Genomic DNA, 15,034 nt, shown 5'->3' on the forward strand with positions numbered 1-15,034 from the left:
TCAGATGTGACTTGGCGAAGCAGAATTTCTGTAAAGCCCCAATTTACGGCTATTAGCATAAAGGTGCTAGTTTCAGACCCATTAATTCGACATCATTCTGAACCAAAATTGAGTGGATTTCCCCGTAAGACCCACGCTAATTTTAGCATAGCTTGCGGCTATCTAAACATAAAAAACTCTGATTAGCAGCACATATTAGCTCACATGCGACCTGGGAAAGCATAATTTCTTTACTAAACGTTCCATTTAAACCATTCATCAATTCAAAGTTACATCATCGTGAAATAAACATCGTGACGTTTTTAAAAAATTGTTTTGTAAAAGATATCCTACATAATATATACGAATATAGCATGATAATAGTTTATTTCCATAGTGTCTATAAAACTCCCAATTTACAGTTATTAGCATAAAGATGCTAATTTCAGACCCATTAAATCTACATCATTCTAAACCCAAATTGAGCGGGATTTCCCATAAGACCCCAACTAATTCTGGCATAGTTTGCGGCTATCTGAAAACACCAGTCACAGATTAGCTGCACATTTTAGCTTACATGTGACCTGGCACAGAAAAATTTCCTCGCTAAACATTCCATGAAAACCTCTAATCGATTTAAAATTACATCATCAAAAAATAAACTTTGTGACGTTTTCAGAAAATTACTTTTGTAACAGATGTGTTTAATTCGAAATAATCATGAACTATAACATAACAATCGCTCATTTCTTAACTGTTCCTTTAACTTACGCCTATTAACATAGAGATGCTAATTTTAGACCCATTAATTCTACATAATTCTGAACCAAAATTAAGCACGAGTTCCCATAAGTCCCACACTAATTCTAGCATAGCTTGCGGCTATTTGATCTGCTGCACATGTAATCTCAGATGTTACTTGGCGTAGCAAAATTTCCTCGCTAAACGTTCCATCAACACGTTTTATCCATTCAAAGTCTCAAAAAATTCATCTTGTAAATGGTATTCTTTAGTTGAGAAAAGGTATTCATGACAATAGCTCATTTCCTTACCCCAATTTACGGCTTTTAGCATAAAGATGCTAATTTCAGACCCATTAATTCTACGTCATTCTGAACCAAAATTGAGCAGGATTTCCCACAAGACCCTCACTAATTTTAGCATAGCTTGCGGTTATCTGAACAAAGCAGTCACTGATCTGCTGGACATATTAGCTCACATGTGACCTGACATCACAAAATTTCCCTGTTAAACATTACATTCACACCTCTTTTATTGATTCAAAGCTTCAGAAAATTCATTTTGAAAAAGATACTCAAGTAAAACAACCAAAATAACCGCAAAATACAGCATGATATTCACTCATTTCCTTTCTGTTTTTGTAAAGCCCCAATTTACAGCTATTAGCATAAAGATGCTGATAGAAGACCCTTTTATCTTAATTATTCTGAACCAAAATTGGCCTGGATTTCGCATAAGACACCCACTAATTTTAGCATATCTTGCGGCTGTCTGAACACAATGGCGTGGGAAGTGGGGTGCTGAGGGTGCTGCAGTACCCTCTGGTGTTGTGGAGAAAAAGTGTTTTGGTCGATTATTTTTTGTGTTTGTTTGTTAAGATTAAATCAATAAATAAAACATATTGAAACAATAGCGTATTTAACTTTGGGGATTAAATATATATGTTGAAAAAGTTTGTTTTTTTGTTAATACCAGGGTATGAGACCTTGCTTGCTACCTGGTCACGTTGAAAAATACGGAGCCCCTAAAGGTTCATAGACATAAATAAAATAAATTTAAACAATCTGGTGCACACCAAAAACCACCTGATAAACATTTGCATTATACAACATTTAAGCTAGCGGATTTTTGCTATGCAAGTTAGCCAATTGTTCTTTTGAAGATCCTATTTAAAAAAAAAAAAAATTTTATGTAGTTTGAGGCTAAGCTCAAGCACGCATCGGACACCAGCAGTTTCAGCATGCTAAAAATGATCATACAGGATGTTTTTTAGCTTTACTTCAATGTTGGACTCAACTAGCGCCTGAGGTTAGCCTGAAACTAAATATAAAAAAAAATAAATCAGGATATAAGTACAACAAAAGAACAATTGGCCAACTTGCATAGCAAACTTATGCTAGCTTAAATGCTATATAATGCTACTGTTTACCAAATTGTTTCTAGTGCGCACCACGTACTATCTAGTGTGCATCATATGGTTTAAATTTATTTTATTTCTGTTGATGTCTCTTTAGGGACTCTTTAAGGTGTTAATGTAAAGTTAAATGTTGACAGAGGAGGCGTTAGCATGGCGCAAAAACTAATTAGCGATTATTTTTAGCGAATTTTTCTAAAACTTGAAGAGGATTTTTATAGTTTATAATAGTACCAGGCGAGGAAAGCTTAGTTGCACATTTAGACCGTGGGGAACTTCAATTAGCTTGCATTGTAGCCATATTATTGTTTGTTGTTGCTGTTGAGCTGACGCCGTGCAGAGTGCCGTTGGATATTCATGCGCAACTTATTTGAGTGTTGTGAAAAGTGGGTGTTAAACCGAGGCTTATTGGATCTTTTAGATTTCAAATGTTTTTATGTTAGGGTGACCATATTTTGATTTCCGAAAAAGAGGACACTCTGCTCGGCCTTAAGATACCTAAATTTTTACTCGAAATTCACTCAAAGATGCCTTATCACTTCATTATATTTAAAAGTGCCTCCTCCGTCTGGATCTGAAAATTCAATTTTATTTATACTTTTTTTCTTTGATTGATTTTTTTCCCCCCGATTGAATAATAATGACAGAAATCTACCTCCATATAATCAGTCAGCAAGGTCATCATTACACAAAGGTTGTTAAAAAACTAATAGCTAAACACTATATTAATATAATGCAGATCCATGGAAGTGCAGTCCAGTCAATACACACACGCAGTAGCCTATGTGACAACCTAACGATTTTAAATTACTATCAATAGAATTTTCTTTGATAAATTGTTATTCCCACTCAGTTATTATCCTCATTCAATGTTCTAGACTGCACGTAAACAATAACCGAAATAAACTGACAAACAACTTAACCAGCATGTTTCACAACGCAGCAGTTAAAAACTCCATTTCCCATAATGCCTTGTGCTGCTTAGCTCACTGGCAACTACAAATTTGCGAGCACCTGTACCCGAGGCAAAAATCAAACATTGCTATAAAATATTACAATCATCGGCAGCGCAACGATGCGACACCAAACAGGATTTTACAGATCGCACCAGTACGTATCCCTAACAGAAGCGGACGCCACGGACAGGATGTAAAAAGTGGACATGTCCGGTTAAAAGAGGACATTTGGTCACCCTATTTTATGTGTCAATGCGCCGTCTAGCTGTGGCGTTTTGCATTATAATACACGAGCGCTTTTATTTCCAATACAAAAACTCCAACAAACACTGTAGGTAAAATAGAATGCTGTCTTTGTAGTAGCCCAGTATTAGTTTGTAAGCTATCCGGCATGTGTGTGTTCTACCATTATTCATTCATTCATTCATTCTCCATGCCGCTTTTTCCTCACGAGGGTTGCGGAGGTGCTGGAGCCTATCCCAGCTAACTACGGGCAGTAGGCAGGGGACACCCTGAACTGGTTGCCAGCCAATCGCAGGTTCTACCATTACGTACCCCTTATAATGGAGAAAAAGCGCAAACATGAAAAATTTGGACCGAAACGACTGTTTGTGGATGGTAAAAACAAAATACGATCCTTAGCACCCCCTGATGAACATATCCGAGCACATATTAGAAGCAATCCCCAGTTGTTTGAGTACCTAAGTAGGCCGATGCAAATGCTAACCACCATGTAGTAGAGCGAGTAGAAGCAGACCATGCACATCAGCAGGTTCTGCAGAACCACCTGAGAAGAAAAGACAACACAAAACACTTTAAGGAACAAATATTTGAACAGAAAACTGAAATTGCTAACAATAACTAGTCACGATTCAGTGCCATTGAAGGAAAATGAGATAATTGAAAACATGATCAGAGAAAAAAAACGGCAGTATTTTGATTTTAAATTACATTTCTAGTGGCAAAATGATCTATATTAGTGGCTAACACATGCCCGTCCGGAAGCGGACCCTAGTTGAGCCTGCGTTAATTCACTTAGCGCTTCTAAACTCATCAGCTAACCCAGTTGTCTTGTTTTCCATCTCCTGACGAGACTCCGCTTTCCATTAGTAGCCATGAATTTTTAAAATGAACTAATTTTTTCTAGTTCCCGCCATTGACTCACTGCTACATGCCAGTTTGAGTCATACTATAATACAGTACTACAAAGCATTTTTAAAAAATTTGCCTTACCCAAGTGTCACTGGGCGCGGTCTTGAGCGAGGCGGCCCCATGGCGCTTGATGAGCGTGAATCCACAACATCGGCAGCAGTAGTCCAACAACATGAATGGCGGTGAGAGCACTTTCGACCTACATGTGTTCGTTTGTGTCTGGATGAAAGAGAGAGCAAGAGAAGCAGATGGATTATTAGAAACAAGATTACCGGATCTAAGACCGAGGAAAATCCTGAAAGGGATTTCGGCGTGCAAGCATCAGTGCACTTTTTTTTTAGTCACAATTTTACATATTCCCTCATATAGTCCTGCTTTGAGATATGAGTGGCTTGGTTCAGGAGTTATTTTCTGTGATTTACAAGCAAATATTTGACACTCAAACCTGGTGATAGGCATCTGCATTAGGGCATTTTACTGCCCTCTAGTGGCAGAATCATGCACACTACATGAGAAGGCGCTATTAAAGAGTTAAACAAGCTGTTTTAGTTCCTTACATTGTGTTTTTACAAAATAAAATGTTGTATACTTATGTTATTACGACTACGCAAATTCACGACAGTAGCAGAACAACTACGTCTTACTTGTAATGTATTTTTCTACGACTGTAATAGATTTCTCCGTGCTAAATAATTGATAAAGGATACAATGCTACCATCAGGTGCTATCGTAATCATGGTAAATACCACTTGTGGAGTGGAAAATTGCATGTAATCGTCGTATTATGAACTGAAAAACTCGAATGTGATCTCCTTTATTGAGTTTCCGAGATGGGACGACCGTTTACTTTTCAAAATGGCAACAACAAACCCACATGAACAGGGCGTACCTGTAATAACCAATTAGCAAAAGGTATGAATCACCTTTCCCAGAGCATGTGAAGGCAGCATAATACTACAGCTAGGGCAAAATAGTAACATTTACGGATTGTAATTGTTTAATTGTGTAAATAAATAAATAAAAAAGTCACCACAAAAAAACGGACACATACCAAACAAAAAATAACTAGTGAAAAAAAATCTCTAAAGCTCAACAAAAGAATTAGCAAAATAAATAAATAAAATAAAATAACAATAAAGACAAACCTTCTCAAACTCACTAAAAATCTTTCAAACAAAAAGAAAGCCCATATTAACCAAAAAACCTATGATCAACTAATGTGTGAAAATATTTTTAGCGCAAAAAAATCCAACTTACCAAAAACGCAAGTCACAATCACCAACTTCCAAACTCATGAAAAAACTCGATTAATACCCAGGCAAAAAACAACTAATGAACAAAAAATCTCGCAACAACAACAACAACAAAAACTCTCACCATCAAATTGACAATCAAAACTTCTTACACTCAACAAAAACCCTTCAACCACAATAAACAATTAATACTCAAAAAGGTTTTTGGATTAAAAAAAAAAAAAAATCAATTTACAAAAAAACACATGTCACAAACATCCCCACCCAAAAAAACATCTTATACACAAAACATTCCAAACTCAACACAAAAAAACTCAATAAATACCCAAACAAAAATCTGCTAAAGCACAAAAAAGTGCAACAAAACCTACCAAAAAACTCACCTAAAATCACAAAAAAATCTCAAACACTAGAAAAAAAAACTGCTACAGCTGAATAAAAACAAGTAATTCACCAAAAATTAAAAATAAATGAAAAAAACATTGATCAAAAATCGATTTTAATAAGATACTTACTTTTCCACCCATTTGTATTAAAATGCAAACAAAATACTAATTAATTAAAAAAAAAACTTTTTTTTTTTCCTTATTCAATTTTTTTTTTTTAATTGACAAAATCAGTGTTGGGAAAAAGAACTTTCTCAACATTGATTTTCCCAAGGTTAATTTAAAAATCGGCTACCATTTATTTTTGTTCTACTGCAGCGCGATATCACGTCTTACACTATATGACCAATAGATGGAAGCAAAGTCTAAATGAGTAATAGACGCACCTACTGTAGTATTATTATTATTCGATTATTTAATATTTATAATATGTACAGTCACTTAATGTACTAGAGCAGTGCTTTTTAAATATTTTCTGTTACGCCCCCTCCAGGAAGACGTAAACGTTTCGCGCCCCTGAAAATAGTATCATCTGTCTATAAAATTATGATTATTATAAGTACACCTCTGCCTAACATTGTGTCCTTTTTTCTGTTAAAGGAAAAAAAAAGTAATATAGATCAACTCACAATAAAGTATAACTTTCTTAACATTGTTTTATTTGTAAGAGAAAAGACTTAAAGGGTATGAAAAAAAAATGTCACATCCAAACTGCAAAAATACTCAAGGTACATTTTTTTACTATTTGATACTGAAAAATAAAATCAATAAATAACATAAATTCAAATTGATTAGCAACATTAAATCTATGAGAATAATATACCCAACAATTTGAACGACAAAATTGGGGGATTTTATGGGTGAAACATGGTAATATAACAAGGCAGAAATCGCAGAGATCAAGGAGTGGTCGAGATTTTCTTTTTCATATATTTACCCTTTTAAACTTTTTTTTTTCAAGGGGAAAATGCAACAATAACAAAAAAAATACAATTTAGCGATAGTTATGAGGTAGATATCCGTGACTTTTTTTACAGATGCCATTTTTTTCATTGTGATGTAATTTGTTTAAAAGTTTAAAATATGCGAGTGAAACATTTTTTAAAGTCGTTTTTTATTAAATTAAAATATTAGACATCAATTAATGATTCTAACCTAAAAATGACAGACATTTTGAATAATAAATATAATTACTTACCTTGTTTTCATGGCTGGGTTGAAACAAAAACAGTTGCGCGATGTCTGTAAATGGGGGTTTCCAGGGTAAAACGGGCAAATTAAAAATAGTTAGGGGGCTTAATGCGCCATAAATCTGCTATGGCAGCATATAGACAACATATAGTTCTATCAAATACAACAGTTGTTTGTCTTAAAATTAGGGCTGTCAAACGATTAAAATTTTTAATTGAGTTAATTACAGCTAAAAATTAATTAATCGTAATTAATCGCAATTAATCGCAATTCAAACCATCTATAAAATATGCCATATTTTTCTGTAAATTATTGTTGGAATGGAAAGATAAGACACAAGATGGATATATACATTCAACATACAGTACATAGGGACTATATTTGTTTATTATAACAATAAATCAACAAGACGGCATTAACATTATTAACATTCTGTTAAAGCGGTCCATGGATAGAAATGACTTGTAGTTCTTAAAAGATAAATGTTAGTACAAGTTATAGAAATTTTATATTAAAACCCTCATGTTTTTGTTTTAATAAAATTTGTAAAATTTTCAATCAAAAGTACAGTTAATATAATAATAATAATAATAAGCTATTTTGAAATGGAACGCCAGTTCATTTTGCATTGTTGTTTAACTGTGTGTCAGAATAGGGCCTCATGACTATAGACTGAAGTGCTTTTCTTTTTGTGAACATTATTTTTTTGGGGGGGGAGAGATAGGAACATTATTTTTGTTGTGCTTTCACTAAACGATACTTATGTTTGTTGTGAAGGAGTTGCCGAAGCTTATGCCAATAAACGGCGCGGTCCAAAGAACGCAGGTGTCCACTCACCTTTACTGTATAACATATATCTGTACATATCTTACCCAAAATACAACAAGAGACACATAATTGCCACTAAAAGAAAGAAAACTTACCGAAATATGTGTGGAGCACAAATAGCAATTGGCATTGCATTGTGAATACAGCATAAACGTCTCACAACTACTAATTCTCCCACGTTTAGAAGAAATAACATGAGTATGGAACGGCGCTGTCCCCAAGCGGCCGGTGGCATTCTCTTCACTCTTAATGTCCATAAACGGCCTCATTGTAATCTGTTTGAGGCAATGTGCGAGCGGGTCATTTAGTGCATGCGCTAATTGCGTCAAATATTTTAACGTGATTAATTAAAAAAATTAATTAACGCCCGTTAACGCGATAATTTTGACAGCCCTACTTAAAATAAAGCAGTTTCTTTTAAAGAGGAGTGCAAGAGCAGAAACTGCTTTTTTCAGTCTTGTCTGTGTTTTCCGCCGTATAACCATGTTTCAGTGTGAATGATCACTGTCAGCCCTCCGAGACAAAATGGATTGGACGTCTATTATCGTCAATGGCAGCCAATGAGTTCAAATGAGCATGCGTCAACCCCACTCGTGGGAATGGAAACAGCACAGCCTCATCGTGTGTGGTCCACGGAGTTATTTTTAGAAGTCAGATGTGCTTGTCGGCGAGTGTGCGGGGTTTTACCGAGGTCGGGGTCGTCATGTCGACGGCGATGTCCGAGCGAAATGAAGCCATCCCGTGTCAACGCAAAAAAAAAAATCTGGACTTGGCTGGCGTGTAAACACAGGAAATAAGCGGCATTCCGACATCTGTAAGGATTTTGCCGGCAGACGATATCTGGTGGTCGATCTGAGAGAAAATATAAAAACAAGGCCTGACCATGAGACGTTTGTAGGTTAGGTCTGAGTTGAATAAAATGTACAAACATAACTGTTTGTGTGCAAACTACTAATGTATTCATAAGTATTATTTGTTGATTATTTTCCGTTTAGTTGTAGTGCTTATCTCACTTTTGATTGGTTTATTTGTTGCTATATAGATCAATATGTTTAGAGTGACAAACTTGCCAAATTCTTCCTTGCTACATGTTATGACGTTGTGTCTGATTGTCTCACTTGTTGCTAGGAAGATCAACAATTTCAGAAAGTATTTTAAAAAGAATAATTTAAATAAGTTTAGGCTCGAAATATATTTAATAAATATTATTATTATTATTAATATCATTCTATATGTCAACACGGATTATTTCAAGGACACAAATAATTTGTCACGCTCGTGTTCTGTTTAATTGGCTGCTTGTCGCTAGGCAGAATTTGTCAGTCAGCTTCACTTTTTTGCTGTTAAAATAACACATTTGACATTTTTGGCTTTATTTAGGTGTCTGAAAAATTCCTAAAAATTTATGAATCTTGCTTTTTTGTTTTGTAGTGTGACAAAAAATCTTAGTTAAATGCTTAATTAAATGAATTTAAATAAAAACTACATAAATACAATAAGATTTAAATGAATAGTCAATTATTCACAACAAAATCCTAAACAATATTAAAAATAATACAAATTACTTTTTGTAGCAGTAATTTTAGACTTCCCGGAGGGAGGGCTCCAGATCTCACTCATTTTGTATTTCTTCTTCATGGTGTGAACACAAACTAAAATGGCTACTTTGTTATTCGAGGATAGATCAGAATGAAAATTTTCAGGTATATTCTAGGGATGTTTTCGTAACGATTCTTGGAGCCCAATGTTTATTTTGTCTCAGGCCTGAATAATTAGATATGACCTTATTGTTGCCTGAATTGGCATGATGGCAGAGTGGTGAGCATGTCCGCCTCGAGTTGGCCTGTCTCCCCGTGTCCCAAAAACATGCATGGTAAGCTGATTCAAAACTTGTGAGTGTGTGGGTCAATGGATGTTTGTCTCAATGTTCCCTGTGACTGGCTGGCAACTAGTTCAGGGTCTACTATGCGTCCTGCCCGTCGCTAGTAGGGATGGGAACCTCTTGGTACCTCACGATACGATATGCGATACATAGGTCACGATGATCTCACAATATGGCGATACAGCCATTACCGATACATTGGGCTGGAAATCATTCTAGGATATTCTACAAAACAATAAACAGATATCTTCATCCTTCTGCTGTAAGTGGGTGGCAGTGAATTAGCCCCTCCCACTTCAAACAGGCCCCTCCCTCTTCAAACGGGCCTCTCCCCCTTCTGTGGCCGTCAGTGGCAGTCAATGCCAGGCAACGAGGTAATTTTAGGCCATTTCAGGTCATTAGCTGTTGATTTACAGTAACTTCCTATTGATTTTGGGGCATTTCTGGGTCACTTCCTGTTGATTTTGGGACATTTCATGGTTCAAGTTGTTTTCCGAAATTTCCAGGTTCGCGGTGAATCAGTAACAGGCACACTTTTGCAAAATAGACAATGTTTATTGATTAGAAAATGCAGAATAAATGAGATGTATTGATTACAATACCACAAAAGCAAGCAGAAAAGTATCAAAAATAAGCATAACAAGGGTAACGATGACGTTAGATCGAGTTTGTGAATCCCAGAATCCCTGCGAAACCGTTACAGCACAACCAGGTGTTCCTTTAGCAATGAAAATCGCTTACCGTGACAAATGAGCGGAAGCCTACGCTCCGGTAAGGCGGCGAAGGAACAAAGCCAGGTGATCCGTACGTGACCCTCTGGCGGACTTCACGGGTCGCCCGGAAATGTCCGGTTTATGTAGGGATGCGCCAACCCCCGCTCCCAGGCGGCTCGGCCCCATCCAATGACAAAGCTACTTTTGGTTCAGCCCCTCGAAAAAGGGGCTTTTCCTTGCGTGGTTCCCAGGTTGTGCTGTCCGGTAGCAGATGTTGTGTTCCCACGGTAAATATTATGAGTGCAAAACAAGTTATCTCGTGAGATTCCCTCCTAACTTATGGGACTCAAGCGCGTACTATGGTGCAAAACAAGTTATCTCGTGAGATTCCCTACTCAGGCGCGTCTTCTAAGTATGGGAACAAGGTGAAAAACAATAGAAGTTGTTACAATCTATGTCACAGAAGCAATCATACATCACAAAGGTATAATGTAATATTTTCCCCCATCACACGTCCTGTTGATTTTGGGTTATAGAACAGGAAATGAACCGGGAATCTTCCAAATGAATGCGCATTGACTCAAACTCAACAGGCCTGACCTGTAAATGCCCCGAAAATCGGAAACTGTGACTCTGGTTTCGAATGAACAAACATTCATGGATTAATGGATTGGACGTTGAGCAACATCAATGGCAGCCATAGAGTTAACTGAGACACGATCTTGGTCACAACTTGTAGGTTCTTTTTTTTTTTTTTTTTTTTTTAAACGATATCTCGATTCTTGGTGATGAGCGTATCAATAAACTTTTGGGATGCAAAGTATGATGATATATCACCATTTCGATATTTTGTCACACCCCTAGTCGTTAGGTGGGATAGGCTCCCGCAACCTTTGTGAGGATAAGCGTTTCAGAAGATGAATGAATGTTGCCTGCAGGTTACTACACAACCAAGGATTAACCCTTTGAAGCGGTAGTAAATTGTTGTAAAGAGTATTTAACAGGAGTCCTGAGGGGGACTTGCAAATTTCGCCCATCCCTGTTTAAACTGTTCATCAATTGCTAAAATTTTTTCCACCACTTGCCAAAGCTAAGTTCTAAGGCCACATCCATGTTTTTACGATCTCCTGTCGAGGCTCGTGAGGGGGATTGAAGGGAAAAGGTACCATTCTCGCACACACCATATAATTGTTTGCATTAGTATAACACATTCATTTAACTGTAGTTTTGGCAGACTCCACTCAGTGGCCTTGAACACAGTAAAGTGAATCACCATATCAGCGCTCATGAGGGGGAAAAGGAAAAATGGTACCATAGGCACCGTCTAACTGTTTGCATTACTCGAGCAACCACATCCCATCCACGCACGAACCTAAACAGCCCGAAACTGGCCAGAGAGGGATGATCCCAAAGCAACGCCTGGACACACCTTCGGCCTACCCACGGACATAAAAAACACTGGACACTGAGATGAGACAGATTTTGCTGCTCGGAAACATGTAGCCTTGTTTTGGATCCAGAATTGTCCCTTTGTCGTCTGTTTTACAATTAAAAAAGGATTTAATCAAAAAGAATATATATATTTAAAAAAGGCATGTCCGATATTTTTTTGCCGATTCCGATACTTTGAAAATGATCGGCACGATCGATCTCTAGATACGAGTCATACACACGTGCTTTTTATGGAATATCATTCAAAAATGTTTTGTTCTGATGGTAATAATGTTGAGTTGTGGGTTTAGGCTCGCCAAAAGAACTGCATTTATCTAAGTTAGCATGATATTTATGTTCCAATTTGCTGATATGTTATGAAAAATAAAAATCCTGTTCAATCGAATTTTTTATTTTATTTTTTTAAACCCAGAGATCTCAAAGGCTACGTTCATACTACAGGTCTTAATGCACGAATCCGATTTTTTCGTGTTTTTCCGACTCGAGTGAGGCATTAACTTGACGGTCTGAACGTGACAAGTCGCATAGAACTGGACCATTTCAAATCCGATCTGGGTCACTTTCGTTTGTGGTTCAAATCCGATCTGGGCCACATTTTTCCAGACTGTCGCGGCGGTCTGTACTGTCCACTCTCCCAAATCGGATTTCATGCAGCAATTACGTCATCAAATAGCGAGAGAGACGCTACCGTACCGGTGCAGCCGTGCGTTATTAGCGCCTAGCTTGCAGTGAACATGGCTTTTGGAGAAGGGCTGGGCTTGACAAAAGTCATAAAAAATGAAAATGGGTTGAGGATAAGCCTGAGAATGCTCAGTTTTCTCTCTGCTCCAAGTGAGCAATATTTCCACATTGCCTACACGGCCGAGAGTCGGGGCAAACTGCCCGTATGTGTGTGTGACATGCACGGACAGTGCGTGCATGCTATCGATCCATATAAACTTTGAATATAAGCCTAAACGGGAATTATTTATGTATGTTATTTGTGTCCTCCTTTTGAAAAGCATAATATGATATCCCTGGAATGACGGATGACGTGTGTCATTTGTTTTGGTGCTTCTGCGCATGCGGGTCTTCTAGCTCAGCGCGTGTCGGACTGCGAATTAGTGCGCATGCGTAATACTTGAACGGTCTCAAAGGGCAAAGGCAGTCTGAACGGGCACGCCAAAAAAACGGATATGACCAAAAAATGGGATTCGTGCATTAAGACCTGTAGTATGAACGTAGCCAAAGTAACACATTTTGAAGCTTTAATTGCAATACCGTGATACCATCAAACCGTGATATTTTGACGTCAGAATATCATACCAGAACATGCCTGCTGCTGCTAAATTCATGATTTACATGACGCAAAACAGATTCCTTGTTAGCTGAATTGGATTGCGAGGCAAATGTGGAGGGAAACAAGGAGCAATTCCCCCTGCCCCTCCCCCTCTGTTGACGCACACACATGTTCAAGCACACATTTGCGCTTGTTTGGAGGCACCAGTACCAGAAGAGGAGGACGAAGAAGAACCTCTACAAAAGAACGCAACAGTTTGCATGGACAGCGAGGACATCGCGGCTTCGGGAAACGGTCTCCACGCTCAACTCTGGTGGCTTATGTGCAAGGGAGCGTGCGCCATCACTTTAAGGAGTTTGTGATCTGAGAAAAGCAAGAGAAGAAAAGATGAAGTAGAGCAGAAAAGAAAAAGACGGGAACAGACTGGACTTTGCGTGCATGCTGACAAAGTGTGGCGGCTCTCAAGGGGAAAGATGGATTTATTCGTGGGACAACGGCAGGCTTTTTAAAAGGTAAGATGTGATAATTTGGAAGAAAAAAGTATCGAAGGCTCCTTAAAATCTAATTAATATTTAATCATTATGAATAATCAGCAAATTATTGCTTTATTTCTTTGTTGTAGAGAATTTAAAGACAAGGAGAATGGGTCAAATGTATGTTTTTTATTAAAAAAGTGGTGTCTTGCATTCAGAGTAACCTCGACTTAAGAGTTTTTCAAGATGCGCAAAACAGGAGCAGCACAATGTCCATTGCATTGAAGCAAAAATATATATTTTCTTACTTTGTATTTGGATTGCACAGCCTAAAAATTACATTTGATTTCCGATTTTTGTCCACGAACTAAGAACAAGTTTAAATATATGTAAAAATGTTGAACTAAAGTAAATAATGTAAAAAACTACTGTCTTAAATATTATTTGAACTCCCTCTATTTGTGCTGTCAGCCCCGAAATACAAAGTGATAACTACACACGGAATAATCTATTGTACTGTAACTAGTTGCTAGATTTCATTTTTGGCAAAACAACAACAACAACAAAAACTTAAAGTAATGAATACATTTCTGTTTTTCTATAAATCGTAATATAACCTCATTTTGTATTTTTTTTTATTAAACAATTTTTGTGTTGATTAGGTGACCGACCAATGTGGAAATATGATGAAGTATATATATTTTTTCAATTAAAAGTGGCATCTTGCAATAAGAATAACCTTAACTTAAGGGTTTTTCAAGGTGTGCAAACTGGGAGCAGCACAATGTCAATTGAATTGAAGCAAAAACATTTATTCTTTCTTTCTATTTGGATTGAACAGCCTAAAAATGACATTTGATTTTCGATTTTTTTTGTCAAAAGTAAATAATGTACAAAACTACGGTCTTAAATATCATTTTAACTCCTCCTATTTGTGCTGTCAGCCCCAAAATACAAAGTAATAACTACACATGGAATAATTTATTACACAGTAACTAGTTGCTAGATTTCATTTTTGGCCAAAAATATTATGATAAAGTTATTTTTTTGATTGAAAAAGTGGTGCCTTGCAATAAGAATAAACTCGACTTAAGAGTTTTTCAAGGCATGTGCAACAGAAGCAGCACAATGTCCACTGAATTGAAGCAAAAACCTTTATTTATTTTAAACTTCCGATTTGGATTGTATGGCCAAAAACTGACATTTGATTTATGATTTTATGTATGGTGAAAGCTCAGAAAAAGTTAAAAAAAAAAATTATCTTATTATTATTACAATAGAATTGTATAATTAAATACTGTATAATCGCAATGTTTCCTTTTGGGCAAAAAACAA

General features: G+C 36.8%; 2 protein-coding genes across 4 annotated transcripts in view; one reads left to right on the forward strand and one right to left on the reverse strand.

Annotated features, from left to right (window-relative positions):
• Window positions 1-15,034, reverse strand: part of tmem244 (transmembrane protein 244) — a 79,543-nt gene that overhangs the window by 2,886 nt on the left and 61,623 nt on the right. For all 3 annotated transcript variants that reach the window (XM_057823042.1, XM_057823043.1, XM_057823044.1), the window contains 3 exons: window positions 8,588-8,752; window positions 4,324-4,461; window positions 3,792-3,877 (listed from right to left, as the gene is read on the reverse strand). In XM_057823042.1, the coding sequence (XP_057679025.1) occupies window positions 3,792-3,877; window positions 4,324-4,461; window positions 8,588-8,638 (275 nt within the window). In that variant the 5' untranslated portion in view covers window positions 8,639-8,752. The remainder of the gene's footprint in view (window positions 1-3,791; window positions 3,878-4,323; window positions 4,462-8,587; window positions 8,753-15,034) is intronic.
• The window catches only part of tmem200a (transmembrane protein 200A), a 32,566-nt gene continuing 30,616 nt past the window's right edge, over window positions 13,085-15,034 (forward strand). Inside the window, exon 1 of the mRNA XM_057823041.1 lies at window positions 13,085-13,738. The gene's annotated coding sequence lies outside the window, so the exon portion shown is untranslated. The remainder of the gene's footprint in view (window positions 13,739-15,034) is intronic.

Source organism: Corythoichthys intestinalis, chromosome 19 (assembly GCF_030265065.1).
Source record: "Corythoichthys intestinalis isolate RoL2023-P3 chromosome 19, ASM3026506v1, whole genome shotgun sequence".
Classification (NCBI taxonomy): Eukaryota; Metazoa; Chordata; class Actinopteri; order Syngnathiformes; family Syngnathidae; genus Corythoichthys; species Corythoichthys intestinalis.